Here is a 25,611-nt window from a genome sequence, read left to right as displayed (position 1 = left end):
AAAAGAGGGGGTGTCTTTGTGTCCAACTCATGAACTCAGGTGACTCTGCTCTCAGTCTCTCAGGAGCCAGGACTACAGGAGTGAGTAACTCACCACACCACACTCAGTTCCCCGTTCTTATAATATTCAAGTCCACCGAGAAAGGAAACTCTTACCGACCCTACCCCAGTAGAATGGGCTTATTTTTCTGTCTAGTGCAATCAGAACTTAGGAGACAGTAAAATCTGTGGGTTATGACCACATTTTTTTTTTTTGAGAAATGAAGGAACAATATTCAAAATGCATGGAAGAGGGAAATATTTCAAGAAACTTCTTTATTTGGATTGTGATAATAGATGCTTTTCCCTGGGTTGTAGTTTAGAAAGCAAGCAGGAAAAGCACGGTGCTGAAGTGTTTATTGTCGCATCTTGCTTTAAAACGCATTTATTTTTCCTGTGAATGGAATCTTCTACCACCAGGTCAAGCAGTCTCCGCGATTTCTTAGCTCTCTTCATAAGACAGCTGTGAAGGTCGATTTAGCTGTTCAGAAAATGGCTGAAATAATTATAAACCTGAAAGCTACTTTTGCACTAAGAAAAAAAAAGCCCTTGACTCTATTGAATTTCTTCAGCAGCCAATGAATCCTGGATCCATACAAAAATATATTTAGCTTCCACCTGCAAAAAGTGGCCATTTGATTATCATCTCACTAGACTTGCACCTGTCTCCTTCCTTACAGTGTGGCAACAGTGGAATAAATTAAAGGAAGCGTTAATTCATCATTAAAGAAGGCTTTTTAATAAAAATATTCAGATCGGATTATCGGAGCAAGGAAATATTTTAACAAATTAGTCACAATTTTTTCTAAGAGTTTGTACTTACCTTCCATGAAGCCATCTGAACACGGGGCAGTGGAACTCGAGACTCCCGCTAAGTAACTGAAGACTTTAACAGGACCAAAGGAGTCAGCACTGCAGCTATGAGGTAGAAAGACAAGGAACCCGAACCCCAAGGGTCAGAGTGTTTGCTGGTTTTCTGATCTACTAGTATGGGATTTGAGGACAAATCATGTAAAAATCTCTAAACCTGTTGCTTGTTTTACGGAGACAGGGTCTCAAATATCTCAGGCTGTTGACTTGACCTTCTCTGATCCTCCTGCTGCCAATCCTAAGTGCTGGTATTACAGGCATAAACTTCCACCCGTGGCTTCAGCATTCACCTTAGTTTTAACTTTTTATTTATTCCTTTTAGCATGTGTGTGGGAGATGTATATGATGTGAGTGCTCATGAGCCACAGTGTGTGACGAAATTAAGGACAACATTCAGACTTCTGTTCGCTCCTCCCACCATGGGTCAAGTCCTCAAGTTTGAATGATGAACACACACCTGTCCCTGGAGACCTTCAGTGCACCACTCCTACGGTGTGAAGGGGCACGCCTCCAGGATCAGGTCCGGCAGGAATCTGGTGTGTTGGTGGAGGACACCCCCTGGCATAACCATGCCCTGGCCTGCTGACGTTCTTTGTCACCTTGTAGCCATTGTTGAGGCCCATGGCCATGGGGTAGCACAGGGCCATGGATGCTATTCTGTAATGGTGGCCTGAACAGGAAGCTTGACTTATTAGGTCAATCTAGACCATTCAATTTAGTTTTCATAGAAGCAAATACTATGTAACCAACATATCTAATTAAAAGAACAAGTAGACCAATGTTATGCAATCCAAACTGTAGGAACCAAAGCAAGATGGGCAGGAGTCAGGCAGACTCTGTCCAGAGTCAGCTACATGGAGACTGTAAAGGGCTTTCACAAGGTTATTAACTCTTTCCCAGATCAGAAAACTGAGGCATAAATAGGTCTGTTAATTATTTAACAAGTGACTTATATCAGAAGCTTAAATAGAAATTTTGGGAGAGAAGTCTAACCCAACTATGCACAGGTCTGAGAAACCTTGCACAAGGTGGTCTTGCCATTCCCATGGGTCTGAGACACGGGGGTCCTTACCATGGCTGTGCTCTAATCAACAACAACAACAACAACACACACACACACACACACACACAGGACTTCATCTGCTCCCCAGAAGGACTACTGCAGGGGTGTTCTCGATGACCCCAGCACTGGTTTAAAATTAAATTACTTCAGATAACCTTAGCACCTGCCCATGGTTCTCCCATGTGGAGTCTTATGATCACAGTTACACTCAGTAAACAAGCACAACCACCTCCATCTACTCAGATTTTTGCTGGTGGCCTAGAAACCCACTAAAAACCCTGTATGGCTGTAACGTGAAATTACAGTACAATCTCTGGAGCTGAGGACAGAGCTCAGTGGCACAGTGCTTATCTGCAAGGAGCACAGTCCCAGGTGTGATTCCCAACACTACCAAGTCACTTAAAAAGCAGCCTCTGAAAATTAAAATCAGAGAACTGTTACCCGAAATCTCAGTGATTCGACGACTGAGTCCCCAGTGGGATGTACCCCAAACAATCTTCACTGTTCCCTATCAAAATCGGTACATTCCAGAAACTTCACTCACACTGCTGGCTAACGCTTGCACTACTGTTGGGACTTCCATGTGTGTGTGTATATGTGTGTGTGTGTGTGTGTGTGTGTGTGTGTGTGTGTGTGTGTGTGTGTATGTGTGTGTGTGTGTGTGTGTGTGTGTGTGTGTGTGTGTGTGTGTGTATGCCCATGGGTAAGTGTGTGGTTCTCCCCATCCATAGTTCCTGTTCTAAACCCTGCAATCCTAAATGAACATTTGATAAAGGGAATGCAAGTCAGAGAAGGAAAGAAAGATCCTACCCTGGGCAGTTTGAGCTCACGATGGATCTTCCTTTGAAATAGCAGCACATATTATGCTCGCAGAAAGGTCTAGAAACAGCAAGGCAGTGCCCATGAGCATCTAGTGCTGGGACGGAACTCCATACTACTCTCCAGTAAAGGGGAAGCAGCCCTTCCTCTTCCGTCAGCGGCTGCTGCCAGTCAAGCAGGAGTCCTCGAGACAAGCACGAGTTCCCCTCACTGCACTGTCCCTTTCCTTTCCAAGCTTACAGTTCGTACTGTTTCTACTGTCACCTTTATGGAACCCAGAGTCACCTGGCAAGAGGGACTATCAACTAAGAAGTTCCCTAGGTCAGACTGGCCTGTAGCCATGTCTGTGAGAGTCTCTGGATTGGTGAGTGATGGAGGAGGGCCTGCTCCAACCCTGCACAGTTACAGTATGTGAGCTTTTCTAGGTGGGTGGGCCCGGCTGCTAAGAGGAGGCGAACTGAGAGCAAGGCAGAGTTAGCTAGCTGGTAGCCATCCTCCACAGCTTCCGCCTTGGGTCTTGCTGGAGTTCTAACCTCTTTTCCCCCAATGGTGAACTATGACCCGGAAGCATAGGCTGAAAACCCCTTTCCTCCCCTAAGCTGCTTCTGGTTCTGGCCAGTGTTTGACAAAACACCAGAAAGCCAACTGGAACACGTTCAAAGTGTACACTGGGACAATCCCACATTTTGAACAGGAGACAAGGCTGGTAAAAGAACATGACAAAACTTTATTTTAGCTTTTTGGGCCAATGCTTATCCTTATGTTCAGATTACAGAAAATACTCTTTTTAATATGCAAAAAAATCAAACATTTCTCTAACTGAAACATCTAAAAATTTGGCTCATTGTCGAACACAAAGTGACATATTTGGCTTTTTAAAAAACACAACAACTAATTACAGTGAAGTTGTTACATAAACTATTTTTCTCCTAATGTTCATGGACAGTCTGCTTCTGTGTATATGGCACATACACTGAAATACTCAAGTGAGACAAGAAAGATGATGTTTGTGGTTACATAAGCCATCCAAATGTAACCAGTGAGTGCACTTATTACTAAAGAAGCCATCCGTGACCATAGCACTATCCCATTAGTTAAGCAGTGTTCTCATTTGATCATATCCATAGCTGAGAAATAACACAAACCTAGAATGTGGCCAGGTGCTCTGTAAGTCTGATGTGAATGTCTAAAAAGTATGACAGGAAATTCAGAATTCTGCTTTCCTTCAGGAAAACTTCCCAGACGGAGGTGGTGGGCCAAGAAATCCACCAGCCTGCTTGGTGGCAGCTCGTGAAGGGGCGAGGCCAAGAATCTTCTGGATGTTCTGTAAAGAAACAACATAGCAAGCACAGTAAAAACCAATTTTAATATAAGCTATAAAGAGTGTTTTACATACATCAGCAAAGAGAATGCATATAAACTAAAACTATAGCTACCTGCAATGGGCTGATGGTGTCATTTTTTAATATAATGAAGATCACAACAATAAGACCTGTACATATGCCAGGCAGTGATGGCACACGCCTTTAATCCCAATACTTGGGAGGCAGAGGCAGGCGGATTTCTGAGTTCAAGGCCAGCCTGGTCTACAGAGTGAGTTTCAGGACAGCCCGGGTAATACAGAGACACCCTGCCTCAAAAAAAACCAAAAACCAAACCAAACCAAACCAAACCAAAAGACCTGTACATACTTGACAGGACCTGGTGCTGCTAATCTAAAGATGCCAACTGTGTAGAATGAATCTCACACACATACACACACACACACACACACACACACACACGCACACACACACACACACACACACGGGGAGGGGGGTAGAGGGGGGGTTCTTATTGAAGTGCCAAGAATATGGAACCTATAGCCTTGTTCGTAGTAGGCAATCACTCTAGGTAACCTACCTCCCTTCCTTGCTTGCTTCTTTCCTTCCTTCCTTTCTTCCCCCCCTCACTTCCCCCAACCCCGTTGGCTTTTTGAGACAGGGTTTCTCTGTGTAGCCCTAGCTGTTCAGGAATTCACTCTGTAGACCAGGCTGGCACAGAGATCCTCTTGCCTGTCTTCCCAGTGCTGGGATTAAAGGTATATGCCCCCACGCCCCACTGTAATGTTTTATTTTTAACACAAAGCCTATAAAATACAAGGGCTTGCTTTCCCTTGAGTATAGTATGACTGACTTTAGTCTTTACTGCAAATAGTGCCAGAGGGGCAGGGACATAATAGCTCAGAGGAAGAACACTTACCTAACTTGGAGGCCCAAAATCCTTAGATTTTTAAAACTTTGTGTCTTTTCTTTATCTTAACTACATCTAATACAACAATATAAGTGTATTTAGTTTTTTTTAAGTACTGAAGCAGTTTCCATAAAAAACATTTTTTATGTTCTGATTTCTTTGACTAATGTAACATTTCATTTAATTACATAACTACAATAACAAGTAAAAGCAGTATAAACAGGTTTTGGAAAACAATAGACTTTTGGAGCAGACAGGCGTGGGTGTCTAAAGAGTACTCATGCAGAGCCGTCTGACTAGAGAATCAATCGGCATGCACTTTACTGGAACGGAGAGGGCTGATGAGTGAGCAAGTGTTACGTCACTGCCAACTATCGGAAAGCTCACAGCATCTCTAAGAAAACCTTGGATATTGTTCTATTACTCTTCTCAGTCCCTTCATTTGGTATTTGAAACCACTAAACTTTGGAAAGGACTAATGGGTTCTCCAAAATAGCAAAGTTAAGTTAGCAGCAGGTGTGATGACGCACAGCTAGAATTCCAGTGCTCAGGTGCAGGCAGGAGGATCAAGAGTTCAAGGCCAGCCTGAGCTGTCTCAAAAGGTTCTAATTTAAACCATATGCTCTGATTCTTAGTCTAGTGGACACTCTCCCACCACACTTTCTGTTAGAGTGCTGGCCTTCAGAACAAATGGCACTCAGTATACACAGCCTTATACTCCTGGACTATCTGTCCTTCAACACTCCGTTGTCTGTTGGCCTTAAGACACTAGGAGAATGCCCGTATCTAGGCTCCTTTGTATATACATAATACTTTCATCCCTTGTCAGAAGATAATGAAGTAACAAATACAACTTCAAGGACCCCTTTAATTTATCATAAAATATTTAAATATATTTGCATATATTTAATACTTTAAATATTTCATACTTTAATGAGAATTTTTTAAATGAGTTAGGAAGATCAATCATTAATAGGTCAGGCTAGAGAAGTATCTGAGTTTGTATTTCTTTTATAATAAATATAACTTCCCAGACAGCTGTAAAAAATTAAAAACAAAAACATTATATAAAACTGTGAGAAAAATCAAACAATATGCTATTAATTTCCTGCTTTTAAAATTTGAGCATTGCTGGGCGGTGGTGGCGCACACATTTAATCCCAGCACTCGGGAGGCAGAGGCAGGAGGATTTCTGAGTTCGAGGCCAGCCTGGTCTACAGAGTGAGTTCCAGGGCAGCCAGGGCTACACAGAGAAACCCTGTCTCGAAAAATCAATAAAACAAAACAAAACAAAACAAAAAATTTGAGCATTAATAGCCAGGTGTGATGGCACATGCCTCTACCCCAAACTTGGAAAGCAGAGGCAGGGGGATCAGTTTTAAAGCCAGCTTAGGATACATAAGATTGTCTCAAAAAGTAATTTAAAAGAACAGAAACTGACCAGTACTTCCTGGGCACCTACAATGTATTTAGCTAAGGATTCTGAGAAACAAGCACAATTAGAAATTATACAATAGAGAACACAAGATGATAACGCATTTGTTCAGCCAACAAACACAGAAGTCTAGACAAAATATACAAGGAACCTTGGCTCAGATATTCTGCAGAGACAGGGGTCAATTATATGAGTCCTTGTCATTTTCCAGAATAAAAGTCAGTGTAAAAACTCTGATGGCTTTAAATGACAGGGTTACTGCGATGAGGTAGAAAGTGGGAAGCAAAGTTAAACTGTTTGGAGAAACAAGAGACTGAAGAGCAGACTGAGAGCGCCATGCTCCCGCTGAGGAGCTTACCTTCTGACTCAAGGCAGCACGGCCAACAAGTCTCTCTACAATTCTCTTCTGCTCTCAACCTTGGCCAGTGCGCAGTGGTTAATACAGAGACCCAAACTAGGCAAAGGGTTGAGAACAGGTGACTGTGACTGGTCAGCTGTATGCAGGCTAGCCATATCAACCCCTCCCCGGGCCTCAGGGAACGTCTCGGAAGAAGGATGTGGAGGAGTATTATAAACTATCTTCTGGATGAACTCATGGCAGTTGTGGATCAGTCAAACTCCAGCGTGGACGCTTGGAGAGAGGTGTACAAGGCCCTTCCCCTAGCTGAGGAGCTACTGGCAACTGATGGCAGCTAGGGAGGGAGGGAGAGTCACTGTTCTTTGGAAGGGTGGTGACTGCTAAGTTGCCCATGCTCCCTCAGTGGATGGCCTCATATCCATATGCAGACAGGCAACACTAAATAGACTTAGGTTAGGTTAGGAAGGAAGGAGACATGAAGCCAGGAGGGGACATGTCAGAGTGGGTCTGCAGAAGTTGAAGGGAGGTGTAGGGTAGATGTACAAAACACATTTGTCAGAACACCTTCCAAAAATGGAGTTTCATGTAAGGAATTCGGAGTGCTTGTGAGACAACTTAGGAAACCAAGACAAAAGTCTTCTGACCTGGAAACACAGAACTGTCCTTGGAATGTGTTGCCATGCTCCTCTCGGGTGTAACAGATACGAGTGAGCTTCCCTCAGGTATACAGCTGGCTACTGGTACTGGCTTACAAGCCTCTGTGAAAAGCATGTTTGTGCCATGTTTGGCTTGTCCTTGTGAGTCTACACTTTACTCACGTAAAGTGAGTTCTTTTTTTTTTTGGTTTTTCGAGACAGGGTTTCTCTGTGTAGCCCTGGCTGTCCTGGAACCCACTCTGTAGACCAGGCTGGCCTCGAACTCAGAAATCCGCCTGCCTCTGCCTCCCAAGTGCTGGGATTAAAGGCATACACCACCACAGCCGGCTGTAAAGTGAGTTCTTAAATCTAAGAGTATAAATTGTCTGATGCTCTGAAGAAAGTTGGCTATTGCATGCATCTGCCTCATTTTCAGGCTCCATTCTCCCAGGTCCCACCACCTCCAGAGCAGTGAACACTCTTGAACTGACAAAAGGCACTAGAACATGAGAGAGATGATACTGGAACGACCAAAGTCACTGTGCTCAGATCCAGTGAGAAGGAACTGAGGCTCAGGAAGGGGTGTGGGAGCCACGTTTGGTTTTACAGCTGCCCCCCATCCCTAGTGTCAGTTAACTAGAGTTGCAGGCATGTAACACAGCTGTGAACAACACACTGGAATTCCAGGTGAGCAACTGAAAGAGCTCGTAGCAGATAAATGTTCCCAGCGTTACAGAGGCAGAGCTAGTGTGATCTAGCAGTGGCAGAAAGGAGAGCTATACATAGTGAATCGAGGGTACGGACACTCACTTGTCGAATTGACATGGTACAGAGGATATACAGGAAGATGAAGGAGCAGTCCGTGGTGTCATCTCCCAGCAGGTTCCGATGAGATAGTCCTTGGATGTAAGACAGAGGAGTGAAGGGGAGCTTTGCCACCACTCTACCATCAAATCTAAAATGAAAAGATAAAAAAAGGCAAAGAACTGTTATTTTTAGAAAATCAACAAAGTTTTTTCAGGAAGAAGTCTGGGTACAGGTAGGACACACTTTAACTAGGGCTGAAGGTGCAGTGATGAGCAGAAGGACCCGGCTAATTGGAGCACTGAAACAAGTGCCTCTCCATGCTTCTGGTAGGAAGATCCAGCACACTCAAATTACAGAGGACCGAAAAGTCTTGTGTACAGTATGGCTATTAATATATGGTCTATTAGAAACTGAGATAATAACTGTTTTTAAGTATCCTCTTAGCTGGGCAAGGTACTCAAGTACTCAAGATGCAGAGGCAGGTGGATCTCTTGGAGTTCAAGGACAGCCTGGGTCAACACATAGCAAATTACAAGCCAACCAAGGCTATATAGTGAAACCCTGCCTCAAAACAAACAAACAAACAAATATAATACAATACAATACAATACAATACAATACAATACAATACAATACAATACAATACAATACAATATAGGGAAGGGGGCTGGAGAGATGGCTCAGCAGTTGCCATCACTTGCTGCTCTTCCAGAGGATCAGGGTTCGATTCCTATCACCCACACCATGGCTCACAATAGTCTTTTTTTTTTTTTTTAATTGGGTATTTTCACAATAGTCTTATAACTCCAGTTCTAGGAGATTTCATCTGACCTCTGCAGACACCTTGTGCATACATGCAGGCAAAACACCCATATACATTTTAAAAAGTGTATCCTCTTAACTAGCAAGAAATCTGATTTTGTTAACATATTTTAATGAAAAATAATTTTTAGGGGCCAGCAAGATGGCTCATTATATAAAGGTGGCTGCTGTCCAGCCTGGTGGCCTGAATTCCATCCTGGAACCAACAGGGTGAAAGGAGAGAACCACCTGCAAGCTGACCTCTGACTTCCATATATGCACCTTAACACATGTGAGGGTACCCACCACAAAACACAGACAATTTTTTTAAAGAAGTAATAAGTATTTGGGGGAAAAATATATTCTAAAATTTAAAAATGCTAAGAAGAGGGATATTTTTAACTTCTGAAACCTAATAGTTGCCTCCTAAGAAATGATGGGGTTTATAATTCTTAGTCTTGGGGTGCTGCAGCATCACACATCAGGGCACTCTAGAAAACCCTACAGTACACTGTGAGACAATGAGAGTGACAGAGAAGAACGCTGTGAGATTTATGAAAAATGCAGACTCCTTGAAGGATGCCAGAGACACCCAGGAAAACCTAAACCACATTTTGGGAAACCTGGGTCTAAACCCTGTCCCAAAAAATATAGTGGAAAGAGACTAAGGCACTAAAATCAGCTTCTGGCCTTCATCTCCCCCACCCCCACCCCCACCCCCACCCCCACCCCCACAAGCACACACAGACAGCCATATACACTGCAGGTAGGGAGAAGCAACAGCAGCAGCAGCAGCAATTGTTTGTTTGTTTGAAACAGGGTTTCTCTGTGTAGCCCTGGCTGTTCTGGAACTCACTCTGTAGACCAGGCTGGCTTGAACTCACAGAGATCTGCCTGCCTCTGCCTCCTGAGTGCTGGGATTAAAGGAGCCACCATTACCCAACTACCAATTATTTTTTAAGAGATTTTGCTATATGCCAAGCTGTGCCCAAAATTGCGATCTCTCTGCTTCAGCCCCAACAATCATCCTGCCTTCCCTTCCCCTAGAGCTCCTTGGCAAAGTCTAAGAATTATGTTCCACCCAGATGACCATGAGACTTTATAAGGAAGAGCTAAACAATCGTCCTTAACCTAATAAAGGAAAGAGTTGGTGCAAGGTAGACTTTCCTTAAGTACACTTAAGCTTTGAAAATCCAGAGCAGCCGGGCGGTGGTGGCGCACGCCTTTGATCCCAGCACTTGGGAGGCAGAGGCAGGCGAATTTCTGAGTTCAAGGCCAGCCTGGTCTACAGAGTGGGTTCCAGGACAGCCAGGGCTACACAGAGAAACCCTGTCTCGGAAAAAAAAAAAAAAAAAGAAAATCCAGAGCAAGAATGCTACTCTTGAGTAGGGGGATTCGGAACCATATTCTGACTCAGTAAAAGAAATTATTTTCTTTTTAAAAACCAGAGTCTAATTTAGTCTGGGGAGACCCTAGCTGGAGTGAGTGAACACCTGATCCTCCTGCCTCTGCCTCTGGAGTGCTGGGAGGTATTTGGAAACAGAACTGCCTGAGCACTGCTGATCGCTTCCAGTTCTTTAACCCTTCTTTTAAAACTTACACTCCTAGAATTGAGACAAGAAGGGAACATGCTCTCTGGATTAGAGCTGCTTCTCTGGTCTTTTTTTGTCTTTCTTTTGAGACAGGTTCTCACTGTCTATTGGAAGCTGCCCTCAAGTCCGCTGCGTTCTAGGCTAGAATATAGTCTCTCTCTTTTAAAAAAAAAGATTTATTTATTTAATGTATATGAGCACACTGTCACTGTCTTCAGACACACCAAAAGAGAGCATCGGATCCCATGACAGATGGTTGTGAGCCACCATGTGGTTGCTGGGAATTGAACTCAGGACCTCTGGAAGAACAGTCAGTGGTCTTAACCACTGAGCCACCTCTCAAACCCAAATATAATCTCTTAAATGCCTACTTTAAGTCTTAACATTTATAGATAGACAGCAGGTGCTTTAAGGAAAAGACCTGCTAAATGTGTTAGTACACACCTGTAAGTCTAGGATTCTAGAACTTGGAAGGCAGGAAGAGAGAACAATTGCATTTTCAAGGACAGCCTGGACTACACAACAAAATCCTGTCTTGATTTGTTTTTTTTGTATTTTTTTTTTGTCGAGACAGGGTTTCTCTGTGTAGCTCTGGCTGTCCTGGAACTAGATCTGTAGACCAGGCTGGCCTTGAACTCAGAAATCTGCCTGCCTCTGCCTCCCAAGTGCTGGGATTAAAGGCGTGCGCCACCAGTGCCCGGCTGTCTTGATTTTTTTTTAAAAGCAAGAATGAAAACGACGACGATGATGATGATGATGGTGATATCACAGCCCCTTCTATGCTGAAGAGTCAAGCTAGAAGATAAGAAATACTAAAGACACTTAGAACGAAGCTACAAAATGTAAACAGACTTAACAAAAACTACTCTTCCATGAGAATATTAAACATGAGACAGAGGCAGGCAGATCTCTGTGAGTTTGAGGTCAGCCTGGTCTACACAGTGAGTTCCAGGGCTGTGTAGAAAAACCATGTCTCAAAAACAAAAACAAACACATGAAGAAGTACAACACATCAAACACTACAAAATGAACTGATCAAAGTCTCTTCTATTGCTCTGTGTGCACAGCGGGTGCGTGCAGCGGTCAGCTGACAATTCTGTAGAACGGGTTCTCTCCGCCCACCTTTATGCAGGCTTCAGGGACCAGACTCCAGTCAGTCACCAGGCTTGCACGATAAGCTTCTCTTCTCACTGAGCCATGGCCGGCCCCTGACAACACTTTAAATCTGTAAGTGACATACTGTTACAGGCCATGGAGCACAGGGAGTGTGACAGACACTTCAGTACATATAAAATGTGTAATGATCAGAACATGGTTTTCAGTTCTCTATCTCCCAAACACTTACCTATCTATCCATCCATCTATCTATCGTTTGGTGGTGGGAACAACCAAGATCCTTGCTTCCATATTTTTAAAAATGTACAATAAATTATTATTAAGCATAGAAGGCCCTATATAGAACAGTTGACATGCCTGAAGCCCACATAGTCTACAAGCACAAACTCTTGAAAGTTATCCTTTAGCATCTATATGCAAACTGTAGTATGCCCTTCATCAATAAACACAAAAATAATAAATGAGGGAAAACAGAATTATAGGATAGAAATCATGGGGTTTCTAGATAGCCCATAAAGTTATTTCATCTTCCAGTGTCTTCCAGCTCTAGAGGCCTATGGTTCCGAGAATGATCAGCTAAGTGAACTCTGGATGTGCCTAGCTCTTCAAGGCAGCGCCACACGATTGCGCCACTCTGTTACTCACTGTTTCAACAACAGTCCTTGACTTCATCACTGAACAGGATTATAGTTGTTAAGACTCTATTTTGAGTCAAAATGTTGTTATACCAATACCTTCAGTCTGAAGAAGCATATCGGTAAGCAATTTAAAAACAGAGGGATATACGGAATTATCTTTAAAGACTATATAATGTCTAGGCTTTTATCTGACAAACATTCTCACGGTTAAGTAGATTTAAAAAGTTATTAGGAACCAGGCAGCGATGATGCTTGCCTTTAATCCCAGTACTCAGGAGGCAGAGGCAGGAAAACCTCTGAGTTTGAGGCCAGCCTGGTCTATAAAGCAAATTCTAGGACATCCATGACTACACTGAGAAACCCTGCCTCAAAAAAAAAAAAAAAAAAAAAAAAAGGCAAGCAAACAAAGTTATTATATTAGTGCTTCTCAACTGTGATGGTTTGTATATGCTTGGTCCAGGGAGTGGCACCATTAGGAGGTGTAGTCTTGTTGGAGGAAATATGTCAATGTGGGGGTGGGCTTTGAGACCCTCCTCCAAGCTACCCTTGAGACAGTCCTTTCTTGTTTGCCTTTGGAACAAGGTGTAGAACTACCAGTCCTGGATGCTGCTATGACTCCTGCTATGATAATGGTTGAACCTCTGAAGCTGTAAGCCAGCCTCAATTAAATGTTGTCCCTTGAGTTGCCATGGAGTCTCTTCTCAGCAATGGAAACCCTAACTAAGACAACAACTATCCTAACGCTGCCACCCTTTAATACAGTTCCTCGGGTGTCTGCCAAGCTTATTTTCATTGCTACTTCAAAACTGTAATTTTACTACTGTTATGAATAGAAATGTAAATTATTTGTTTTCTAATGGTTTTAGGCCACCCCTGTGAGAATTGTTTGACAGCTCCCACATACGGGGGGGGGGGGCTGACTGCCCATATTATGTGATTGTATTCGTTTAAAATGAAATTCTTATTTACATAATTATATTGAAGTTATTTTTTAAAGAAGGATGGTGAGATGGCTCAGAGGGTAAAGTCATTTGCCATCATGTCTGACAACCGAGTTCAAAATCCTAGGAACTATCTGATGGAAGGAGGGAACAGATTCCAGCCAGTTGTCCTCTGACCTCCACTCAAGCATGTTGTTTTAAAAATAAAAATCCCAGCCGTTTGATTTTACCAGAAAAGATTCAGGAGCCAGAGCTGGGATGAAAACCTGCTAGCTCAGAGAGGCAGAGAAAGCACCCAGCTGACCCTCCTACTCCACCAAAGTCTACTTCTCCACACTGTCTTAAATACCTTTCAACATAAAGGCCCTCCTTTCTGTCCACTTCTGTTCACTCCCTGCCAGCTGGTTGCTTGCTCGGCCACATGACCTGTGTTGACTTTCTTTAGCTCTTGGGTTAAAGCTGTGTGCTAGAGACAGGCCACAGTACAGTACTTGTTTACAGTTAAAGCTGTGTGCTAGAGACAGGCCACAGTACAGTACTTGTTTACAGTTAAAGCTGTGTGCTCGAGACAGGCCACAGTACAGTACTTGTTTACAGTTAAAGCTGTGTGCTAGAGACAGGCCACAGTACAGTATTTGTTTACAGTTAAAGCTGTGTGCTCGAGACAGGCCACAGTACAGTACTTGTTTACAGTTAAAGCTGTGTGCTAGAGACAGGCCACAGTACAGTATTTGTTTACAGTTAAAGCTGTGTGCTCGAGACAGGCCACAGTACAGTACTTGTTTACAGTTAAAGCTGTGTGCTAGAGACAGGCCACAGTACAGTATTTGTTTACAGTTAAAGCTGTGTGCTCGAGACAGGCCACAGTACAGTACTTGTTTACAGTTAAAGCCGTGTGCTAGAGACAGGCCACAGTACAGTACTTGTTTACAGTAAACAGAAAGCTCTAGGATCAAAGGCTGAGCCATAGCACAACCAGAGCAGGTTTTTACAGTTCACAATCTCAGGGTTCACAATGTGATCAAATATCCTGTAACATATGCACTTGAGCTCTTGCGCTCTCTCTCCCCTGCATACTCTCAAATGATTATGAAAGATACATGACAGTGAGGATATGCTCAAAGCACACCATACACCAGTACTGTACATTTGCATAGTGAATATAAGCCAATTTTAAAAGGGCAGGCAGTATGGGAAAATCTTGCTCAATGTACAAAGTATACTTATAACACATACAATAAATATATACAATGAAAACATTTTTCTTGACATGTGAATAATGTATACATTTGAAATTTTGTTTTCTTTCTTCAATATTTTGGGGGGAGAGGGTAGAAGTTCAAGACAGGGTTTCTCTGTGTATGTAGCCTTGGCTGTCCTGGAGCTCACTATGTAGATCAGGCTGGCCCTGGAACTCACAGAGATCTGCCTGCCTCTGCCTCCCATGTGCCGCCAATGCTTGGCTTTCTTTCGTTATTTTTGAGAAAGGATTTGGCTGTGGATTACTTTGAAATTCTGTCAAATACAATATTACTACAAATGTTATGCTCATATGCATACAAACAGAACATTTATTAGGCAGAAGCATATAAAAAAGGTTACTCACATGGAATTAAACATTCCCATTAAGGCAGTAAAACAAAAGCCAATCGCGAACATGGATTTCATCCGTACCTATAAGGAAAGCAAAAAATGGTCAGTTCACACTAAAGGAGTGTGTGTGTATCATGCTACAAAAATTGAAGTAATTCAATTCATGTAATTTTTCTTAAAAACTTTTCCGTAGAGCTGGGTATGGTGGCAGGCTGATCTGACAGGATGAGGTGAGATGTGCAGCCAGGGCTACACAGTGAGTCTCTGTCTCAAAAACAAACAACAAACAAAGAAAAAGTTCTCTTTTGCAAAAAGCTCCTTGTTATCTAACTCACCTTCTGTCTCCAATTCCTCCTCTCCTTGTTACTTGTAATAAACTGGGATAGCTCTGAGGCCAGATTCTGGCCAACCAATCATAAGTAACAAGTGTTGACTGGGATATCTGTCTCATTATTATGGTGGAGTCTGGAATTCCTGGACTCACTGAATCTGCCTGCCTGTCTAATGTGTAGCTGGATCATAGGCGTGGTCTACCGCAATATCTGGCTCTGAAAAGCCCTTTTTAAAAGGACAATCTTGAATCTTCTTAGGCTTCTTTCAAGGGGTGAGGTGGTGTGACTGGAATGAAGAACAGAATGCCTCAGGGAAAGCATCAACCAGTCAGGTGAATTGTGACTGAGGCCAGAGTCTTTGAGGGCCTGCTAAGCTATGACAGCAGCTTAGGGCTGCCAACCTCTTAACTTCATGAGCAACAGAAAGAAAGCAACATGGTAGGCACTGTGAGTTAGGTAACCTGTTAATTACAACTAAATTCTTATTAAATTCCACATCCCATAAATGCATAAATAGATTTAAAAAAAAAACGAGTATAAAGATGTACAGTTTTCAAACACAATCTCTGGACACTTGGTGATTTTTACTTTTATAATTTCCAAATAGTGAACATGATAAACATTGTGCTAAAGGTGAGAAAATTCGCTTTTTAAAATATCTTCCTGGTGGGCTGGAGAGATGGCTCAGCGGTTAAGAGCACTGACTGCCCTTCCGAAGGCCCTGAGTTCAAATTCCAGCAACCACATGGTGGCTCACAACCATCCATAATGAGATCTGATGCCCTCTTCTGTGGTGTCTGAAGACAGCTACAGTGCACTTACATATAATAAATAAATAAAATCTTTAAAAAAAAATCTCCCTGGGGCTAGAGAGATAGCTCAGTGGTTAAGAGCACTGACTGCTCTTCTAGGGGACCTGAGTTCAATTCCCAGCAACCACATGGTGGCTCACAACCATCTGTAATGCAGTCCAACACCCTCTTCTGGTGTGTCTGAAGACAGCAGCAGTATACTTATATACATAAAATAAATCTTTAAAAAAAAATCTCCCTGTATGTGGTACTACATGCCTTTGATCCCAGCACTAAGGATGAAGAGGCAAGCTAATCGTTTGAGGCAACCTAGTCCACGTAGCAAGTTCCAGGGCAGTCAGGGTATATACTAGGACTCTGCCTCAGAAAAAAAAAATTACCAGTAAATTAGAGTCATTCGGGAAAAGAATTTTTAGCAAATAAAGAACCACAGCCAAGATCTCCAGCAAGTGAAGAAACTCATGGAAAGTTGAGATGCCCCATGCTAACTACACAGAACTAGAAAAAATAGCCCTGCGTCAAAGAGGGAACAAAAGGGCTGGGAACCCACTATCTTTACATGAATGTGATGCCTACAGAGCTATCTCCAGTGTGCCGACCTCTATCCTGGAATTACACAAATGCCATAAACCAAGATTCAACATGAAACAAGGAAAAACGATTGGTTTTGTTTTAAAATAAAAAGGGGACTGGAGTTAAGGGGGCTCAGTGGTCAAGAGCACTCACTAGCTGCTCCTTCTAGATGACCTGGGTTCAATTCCTAGCACTCGAATAATAGCTGACAATCATCTATAACTCCAGTCTTCGGGGATCTATTTCTGACTTCTGCGGGCACCAGGCACGTGGAGACACACATGCTGGCAAAATGTCTATACATATAAAAATAAATAATAATAGTTTTTTTAAAAAAGAGGAAAACTTGGAACTGGAGAGATGGCTCAGTGGTTAAGAGCACTGACTGCTCTTCTCAAGGTCATGAGTTCAATTCCCAGCAACCACATGGTGGCTCACAACAACTGGAATGGAATCTGATGCCCTCTTCTGATATGTCTGAAGACAGTGACAGTGTACTTACATAAAATACATAACTTTTAAAAAAAGAAAACTTGCAAGGCAGTGTGGCTCATGCCTTTAATCCCAGCACTCAGGCAGAGCCACCTCAGAGGCAGAGGCAGGGGGATCTCTATAAGTTCAAGGCTAGCCTGGTCTACAGATCAAGTTCCAGGACAAGCAAGGCTAAGCAAAGAAACCCTGATTCAAACCAAAAACAAACCAAACAAACAAAACCAGGAAAACCTTAAAAACCTTAAGCAAGACATGGAGTATCATGGCAGCTACTGTATTGTAAGTGACGGAAACAACTGTAAATGTTACTCTGGGATGGGTTTTTTCCATCGGTATTTTATCTCTAATAATGTTTATGCCCCTTACTGCACATAAAAACTTGAATATATCAGTATCAAAGAAGAAAATGCAAGGCATTTCTGAAGAAGACAAATTATAACCTCCAAAGCAGCCTTTATAAACAAAATATTAAAATAAAGTTTTTTGGTTTTTTTTCGGGGGTGGGGGGTGGGGAGGGGAGTGTTGTTTGTTGGTTTTCTTGAGACAAGGTCTTTCTGGGTAGCCCTGGCTGGCCAGGAACTCTAAAGATTCATCTAAAGACTTGCTTCTGCTTCTGAGTACTGAGATTAAAGGCATATACCACCATGCCAACTTTAAAATGAAATTTAAATGTGGCAGCATATTTGATTCTATTTAGTCCAATAATGCCTATGATTATTATTAATAGCCCTGATAGGTAATACATTTTAAGAACTTAAATGCAATGTATTTGATGCAAATAGGACTTTGGCTGAAGAAAAAGTAGTTTATGTGGTTTGCCATCAGTTACACTCTGGACTCTTACCATTGACAGGTCTCTATTGTTGTTCTTTAATTTCTCTTCTTGTCTCTCTGAAAAGAAGAAACTGGTTAGTTCAAAAATACTGAGCACAGCTTAATTATTTAATAAATTATCACTGTCTGGAGATTACAATAGCATTTTGTTTCAATATCACTCAATAAGACGAAGTGAATATGTGGGCTGTTGCTTACTCCATACTAAAACAATGGTTTTTTTTTGTTTTTTTTTTGTTTTTTTTTTAAAGATTTATTTATTTATATGTAAGTACACTGTAGCTGTCTTCAGACACTCCAGAAGAGGGCGTCAGATCTTGTTACGGATGGTTGTGAGCCACCATGTGGTTGCTGGGATTTGAACTCCGGACCTTCAGAAGAGCAGTCGGGTGCTCTTACCCACTGTGCCATCTCACCAGCCCTAAAACAATGTTTTTTTTTGTTTTTTTTTTTTTTGTTTTTTTTTTAAAGATTTATTTATTATTATATATAAGTACACTGTAGCTGTCTTCAGACACACCAGAAGAGGGAGTCAGGTCTTGTTACGGATGGTTGTGAGCCACCATGTGGTTGCTGGGATTTGAACTCTGGACCTTCGGAAGAGCAGTCGGGTGCTCTTACCTGCTGAGCCATCTCACCAGCCCCCTAAAACAATGTTTTAAATATAGAAGAATGCCAAAATATTTCAGTTTAAAAATCACTATGAGTGGCACTTACAGATCGGTGGGAACCAACAGATGTCTAATTGGACTCACGGCCCACTAAACAAGAGGGAAGTCATGCTTAGAAAGCTAGCCAACTTCCTGGAACTAGTGAGGTCATAGATCTTGGAAAGACTACTGGGGGGAGAGAGATGGCCCCGCAGTTAAGAAAACTGGCTGCTCTTCTAGTGGATGTGGATTCAATTCCCAGCATCCACATGGAGGCTCACAAGTTAAAAGCTTGAAAAAAAGAAAACCAATCTACTACCTCCACTTTGGTATGCCACATAACTCCTGTGTACTCTAAATCCTATCCTTATCCTACAGATAAGTGTAGCTACCATCCTCATTAAAAAAGCTTCTCTTGGCCACCAAATGGAGACCATCACAGAAAATCACAACTCAACACAAAGCAGAAAACAACAGACTGTGCAGAACCCAGCCCCAGTGGATACATCTACTCCACAGCTCCTGCATCCCTGCTCAGGGAACATCACAAAAGAGGGAGCAAAAGAATTGTACAAGCCAGAATACCAGGAAGTCTGATATTGAAACTGACTCTCCTAGAAATGGCTACATAAACAAGACCAGAACAATGGCAAATCAATAGACAATAGCATCAACACAATAACATGGAAGGGACAAGATTTCACAGGGTCCCACCCCCAGATAAAGAACTTTATGAAACTAATGACTGCAGAGAGGGGGGAAATTAGCTTTGCTTGGGGATGAGCACTCTTATTGGTATTCGATACAAAGTGGTCAGCTTTGAAACAACATACACAAAACAACAAAAAGAGAAGAACCAGATAGTATTTATATACTTATGCATGCATATTCATACATGTATTTAACAACAGTAATGAAAGAATGAATGAAAGATTTAAGATGGAAGGAGGTATGGGAAGGTTTGAGGGAGGAGCTGGAGAAAGGAACATGGTAAAGTGACAAAACTATTTAATTGCAAATATTATTTAAAAACCTGGGTGGTGGTGATACATGCCTTTAATTCCAGCACTCAGGAAGTAGGGGCAAGAGGATCTCTGTTAGTTTGAGGCCAGCTTGGCCTACAACATGAATTCCTACATAGTCAAAGCTACACAGAGAAACACTGTCTCAAGAAACAAAACAAAACAGACACACACACATATACATACATACATACATATATATATATATATATATATATACATATATATATATGTATATATATATATATATATAGACACACATACATAGACACACGCGCACACACATATATACACACACAGACATGCACACATACACACATATATATACACATACATAGACACACGCACACATACACACATATATACATACACATACATAGACACACGCGCACACACATATATACATACACAGACATGCACACACACACACAACTCAAGTTTTATTTAGGTTACTGGCTTACCTATCTTCTTCTTCTGTTGTCGACCAGCTGACTCTGTTATAGTTTCCTTCTTCTTCTCTACTGTAAACATAAACACATAAAATTATATATTAAAAGTAAACTTTTCATTTGCTTCCAAAATGTAAATAAACTTCATGTAAAAATTATAGACACTGCTGGGCGTGGTGGTGCACGCCTTTAATCCCAGCACTCAGGAGGCAGAGGCAGGCGGATTTCTGAGTTCGAGGCCAGCCTGGTCTACAAAGACCTGTAAGTTCCAGGACAGCCAGGGCTATACAGAGAAACCCTGTCTCGAAAGACAAAAAACAAACAAACAAACAAACAAACAAACAGAAAAATTATAGACACTAATGAAAAGCCTAAAAATCTTAAGGAAAAAAATCCATGGCTAAGATATGAGAATACTCATTGAAGTAAAAATGATAGTAAATTATATATATATATATATATATATATATACATACACATATATATTACATAAAGAACTTTCTATTCAGATACCAGTACATGCTAACTAGTATGTGATCATAACAAAATTTCTCAGAAACATGCCGTGCTACAGAGACACTTTATCCTTTAGCCTATTAAGCACACTGTTACAGCTATCTAGGATCATGTTAAGGGCTAGAGACACCACTTTGCCTTCACAGACATTACACTGGAGTAGAGCAAAAGCCCTAATCCTAATAACCATAGTTGACAGGTACGAAAAGATTGCAACTGTAGCCAGATGGTGGCAGTGCACACCTTTAACCGCAGCACTCAGGAGGCAGAGGAAGGACAATATGAGTTCAAGGCCAGCCTGGACCACAGGGCCAGTTCCAGGACAGCCAGGGCTACACAGAGAAACCCAGAGAAGGGGGAGATAGGAGGAGGTGATCACACAACTGCAGAAAGCGCTCCAAGGAGAGGCCTATGGATAAATCAGAAAGTACAAAGATCTGGAGACTAAATAAGCCTAAGAGTTTACTAAAAAATACAAAGGGAAAATGTTTACCATGAAAGGAATAGCAAGTACTCAGAATCAACAGTAGGAAAATCCAAGCCCCAGTCAGAAGTTAGAAAAGGGCCCTAGGAAACCAGGCAAAGAGCACAGGAGAATATGAGATAAGATGTGGCTTCAGGAAAGCCAGACATGGTAGTTACACCCTTGTAATGCCACTCTAGCCGAAGCTGAGGCAGGAAGACTGCAACTTAGAAGCAAGCCTGAAGTATATAGTAAGCTGCTACCTTAAAACCCACAAAAACAAACAAACAGACAAACAAACAATGTTAGAAAAGAAGGGAAGGAAGAATCTTATTTTCCTGAGTTTTACTGGGTCATATCTTTTTAAAAAAGGTTTTTTAAAAAATGTGTGTGTGTGTGTGTGTGTGTGTGTGTGTGTGTGTGCGCGCGCGCGTCTGCTTGTCTGTATATGCACCATGTCTTCTGTACAGATGCTCACAGGGCCAAAAGAGGAAAATGGATCCCTGGAACTGGAATTACAGGCAGCCATGAGCCACATGGTGTGGGTACTGGGTAGTGTTACAAGAACAGAAAGCATTCTTAACTGCAGCTCTATCTCTTGTGGGCTAAAGCCATATCTACCCACATTCCTTCCTTCCTTCCTTTCTACATGTTCTCATCACTATGTAACCTTTGGCTGTCCTTAACTCACTATGTGGACCAGGCTGCCAGAAACTAGAGCCCCACCACACCTGGCAGCTGCTGCTCCTCCTCCCTTTTGTTTGTTTGTTTGTTTGTTTGTTTGAGACATGGTCTCTCTATGCAGCTCTGACTGGCCTGAAACTTGTTATATAGACCAGACTGGCCTGGAACTCAGAGATACTCCTGCCTTTACCTCAGACATTTAAGGCATGCACTAAGTCTGTCCATTGCTTTCTTGAAGTTGGGTTTAGCTATGTAGCTCAGACTAGCCTCAAACTGAGGACTCCCTATTTCAGTGTCCTGAATACTAGAATCACAGACATGTGCCATTCCACCCAGCACACAGGTCTTTTATCCTAAAAGCCATATAAAGGAGACAAGTAGCATAACCAGATTTATGTTCTGAAAAAGAATGCTACATGTACCCTACAAAGCAAATCTGAATAACTGAAGGGCAGACACATGAGGCGCTTTAATAGAGTCAACGAAACATGCTACTTTAGAATAGGTGGGTTTGGCAGGTATGGAAGATGTAAAAAGATCTAAAACCATTCAAGAGGACAACAGGTACAGGCTTTGATAATGAACTACAGGCAGGAATAACAAGTGCTTGAAAAAGGGGGCGTGCCTTATACCTGTAACCCCTAAACTAGAAAGAAGATCAGCTGGGAGGTCAAGGGCAGCCCGAGTTACACAGCAAGTTCTCAGTCAGTCAAGGCCAAAAAACCTAAAGCAGAACAAAACAAAAAACCCAAACCCAAGACAATGTTCCTGTTTAGCATGCACCAGTCACTTCCCAGTCACACAGGTACATACGTGAGCACAAAGAACCATGTCCTAGCAGCACGTCCAAGCTAGCAAGTAGACACAGCAACAAAGAAAGCAAGCATATTTAAAAATCTCTTTTAAAAAAGATTTTGGGGGCTGGAGAGATGGCTTAGCGATTAAGAGCATCAACTACTCTTCCAAAGATCCTAAGTTCATTTCCCAGCAATCACATGGAGGCTCACAACCATCTGTAACAAGATCTGACACCCTCTTCTGGAGTGTCTGAAGACAGCCACAGTGTACTTACATATAATAAAATAAATAAGTAAATAAATAAATAAAAATAAGCCGGATGATGTTGGCACACGCCTTTAATCCCAGCACTCGGGAGGCAGAGGCAGGCGGGTTTCTGAGTTCGAGGCCAGCCTGGTCTACAAAGTGAGTTCTAGGACAGCCACGGCTATACAGAGAAACACTGTCTCAAAAAAAAAAAAAATATATATATATATATATATATATATATAAAATAAAAATAAAAAATAAAAAAGATTTTCGGATTTCCCTGCTAAAAGCATAAAATCACCAAGGTAAGAAAATCCTGGAAGGTCATGTTTGTGAAGGTAAATAGAATGAATTTGGTTTAAATATGGCGAGCCAACACTATCAACTTTGAATAAAGGATGGCGAACTGTAATTTTCAAAGTCTAGGCTCAAAAACAAAAGTCTGAGTTTAGTCTCCAGTTCTTTGTTTTCTTGTGATGTAAGTCTATCATTAACTTCCTGGGTCTCAATCTCCTGTCCCATAAGGTGGAAACATTTTTATAACCAACCACAATGGTTTTTATGTGCACCAAATGACATATTTTTCACTGCTGAGGGTGAACTCCAGGCTTTGGGCATGGCAGGCACGAACTCTATCACAGCTCTCTGCTCTGAGCCCCTCACATAGGATAATTTAGGGGGGAAGAATGCAAGGGGAGCTGAGGAGTACAGCTCAACTGGCAGAGTGCTTGCTTACCATACACAAAGCCCTGAGTGCAGTCCCCTGCACCCCACAAACTGACTTGATGGTGAATAACTGTGACTCCAGCACTTAGTGAGCAGAAACAGGAGATCATAAGTTCAAGGTCAAACTCAGCTAAGGAGTTAGCTTTTATAGGCTAGCCTGGCCTATATAAGACCCTGTCTAAAATTAAAAACAAAACAGAACAAACAAACAAACAAACAAAAAACGGACACTCACAAAACTTATAAAGATATAAGGAAATAAGAAGGATATAGGAATAAAGGTAGCTGTAGAAACTCTTAGAAGCCAAGTTAGGTATGGTTTAGGGTTCTGAATTTCTATAGTTCATCTCTTGGAAGGTAGGAGAATCAGCTCAAGGTCATCTTCAGCTAGTGAGTTCAAAGCCAAGCAGGGCTAAATGAGACCCACCTCATAAAAGCAAAACAACCAACCAACACTGGATACCAATTGTGCTTTTAGAGAACCATTCAAAGTCCCAGTAACTGGGGAGCTAAGGGTGAGGCATCAGAAATGTGAGGCCTGCCTGGGCTACCTAAGGCCTTATTTATATGATCAGCTGTGCCCTGCTAAATTTTAACTTTCCTTCAAAAGTCACAAATTTTACCCATGTTAATCATTTTTTCAATCATTTTTCAGCTTTCTCACCCGACTGAAACTTGGCTAAACTTTAAAGGGTACCACTCCCACTGACACTAGTCACAGTGACTTATTCTCCAAACACAGCTCACACATTCAAATCTCCATGTTTACGTGATTTTTCCTTTCCCTAGAATTTCCTCTCCCTCTTTTATCTTCTATCTACATTCTAACTAATCCACAAGGCACTGGGTCCATCTGTACCATGAGATCTTCCATAGTCTCTCACAACAGAACAGGACCTCTTCTTTAGAATGAAGACTCTGTGTGTGTGTGTGTGTGTGTCTGCCATGACCCCTTTCCCCTTTAGCTCCCCGCCCCCCCCCCCCCCCCCCCCGTTTTAGGCAAGGTCTCGACAGGAAGTAGATCCAGCCTGGAATGCACTATGTAGACCAGGCCTGCCCTATCTGGAGCTCTACCACACCCAGATTCCTTTTAGCTTTATTAAAGATGCTGCACAAAGGTCTTTGATTTCTATCTTTACCAAGTTAGAGTATGGTTTTGTTTGTAACATGAATCTCCCTATGTAGCCCACACTAGCTGCGAACTCACAATCATGTCCATCTCCTGAGTGTTGAGATTTCAGTTGCCCTAACAAGGAACACTGGCTTGTAGTATTCTTGGTATACTCCTCTCTTAGTTACTGTGAACATGCACCCATTGAACTTCCCGTGTTGAACCGTCCACCGTCTTACCATACTCACATTTTTTACTTTGTTTTTCCACTTCTGCCTTCAATCTCTTGTATTTGTCTGTCCTGTAAACCAGGACCCAGGTTATGCCTAAACAGTAAAAGCAACATGCTAATGAGAAATAAATGGAAATCACAACAAACCATCTTTAATTGTTAGTATTGGAGACAAAAGGATTTCGACATTTTGCTCTATACTTATCAGTAACTTTTTTCAAAGTCAGATCAACCCATGTTTTGTTTTGTTTTTTTCAGTGTATCCACAAATACGTAAAGAAAATCAGGACGTATGACTCCACACTACTCTCCTGCTTCTATAGGGGGATGAGCCCGGGATTTCTTGCAACGGACCACGCAGGCCGCAGGGAGTGAGGCTCCCGATCTTTGCTCATGGGGTGCGAGGGACCCCAGTGCCCTTCCACCCTGGGATTAATCAAACGTCCAAGGAAACAGCCGCCCTCACCCTCGGCGAGCAGCGCGGTGCACACGGAGATAAAGACGATGAGCAGCGTGTCTGCAAACATGGTGCTCATCTCGCCCGTCTGTCCCCGCGCTCCCACCCTCCGCGGGGGGAAAGCACTCCAGAGCCAGAGAGACCGGGAAGAGACGTGGCGGGACCGACCCTCGAGGAGCGCTACAACTTTGACAGCCCCGAGTCTACACTTCCGCTTCCGGGGCGCCGACCCGGAACTACAGGCTTCACTCCCGCCGTCTGGCCGCCATAGTC

General features: G+C 42.3%; 1 protein-coding gene across 1 annotated transcript; it reads right to left on the bottom strand.

Moving 5' to 3' along the window:
• Positions 1–302: 302 nt before the first annotated feature.
• Positions 303–25,611, bottom strand: Tmco1 (transmembrane and coiled-coil domains 1). The gene is made up of 7 exons (NM_001039483.1): positions 25,348–25,611; positions 24,898–24,975; positions 20,115–20,174; positions 17,992–18,038; positions 14,952–15,019; positions 8,261–8,405; positions 303–4,114 (listed from the first exon to the last, which is right to left on the bottom strand). The coding sequence occupies exons 1-7, from the start codon at positions 25,415–25,417 to the stop codon at positions 4,016–4,018; spliced, it is 567 nt and encodes a 188-aa protein (NP_001034572.1). The 5' UTR covers positions 25,418–25,611; the 3' UTR covers positions 303–4,015.

This window comes from Mus musculus, chromosome 1, assembly GCF_000001635.26.
Source record: "Mus musculus strain C57BL/6J chromosome 1, GRCm38.p6 C57BL/6J".
Lineage (NCBI taxonomy): Eukaryota > Metazoa > Chordata > Mammalia > Rodentia > Muridae > Mus > Mus musculus.
The sequence above is the reverse complement of the archived record's forward strand: the minus strand, read 5'-3'. Positions and strand labels throughout refer to the sequence as shown.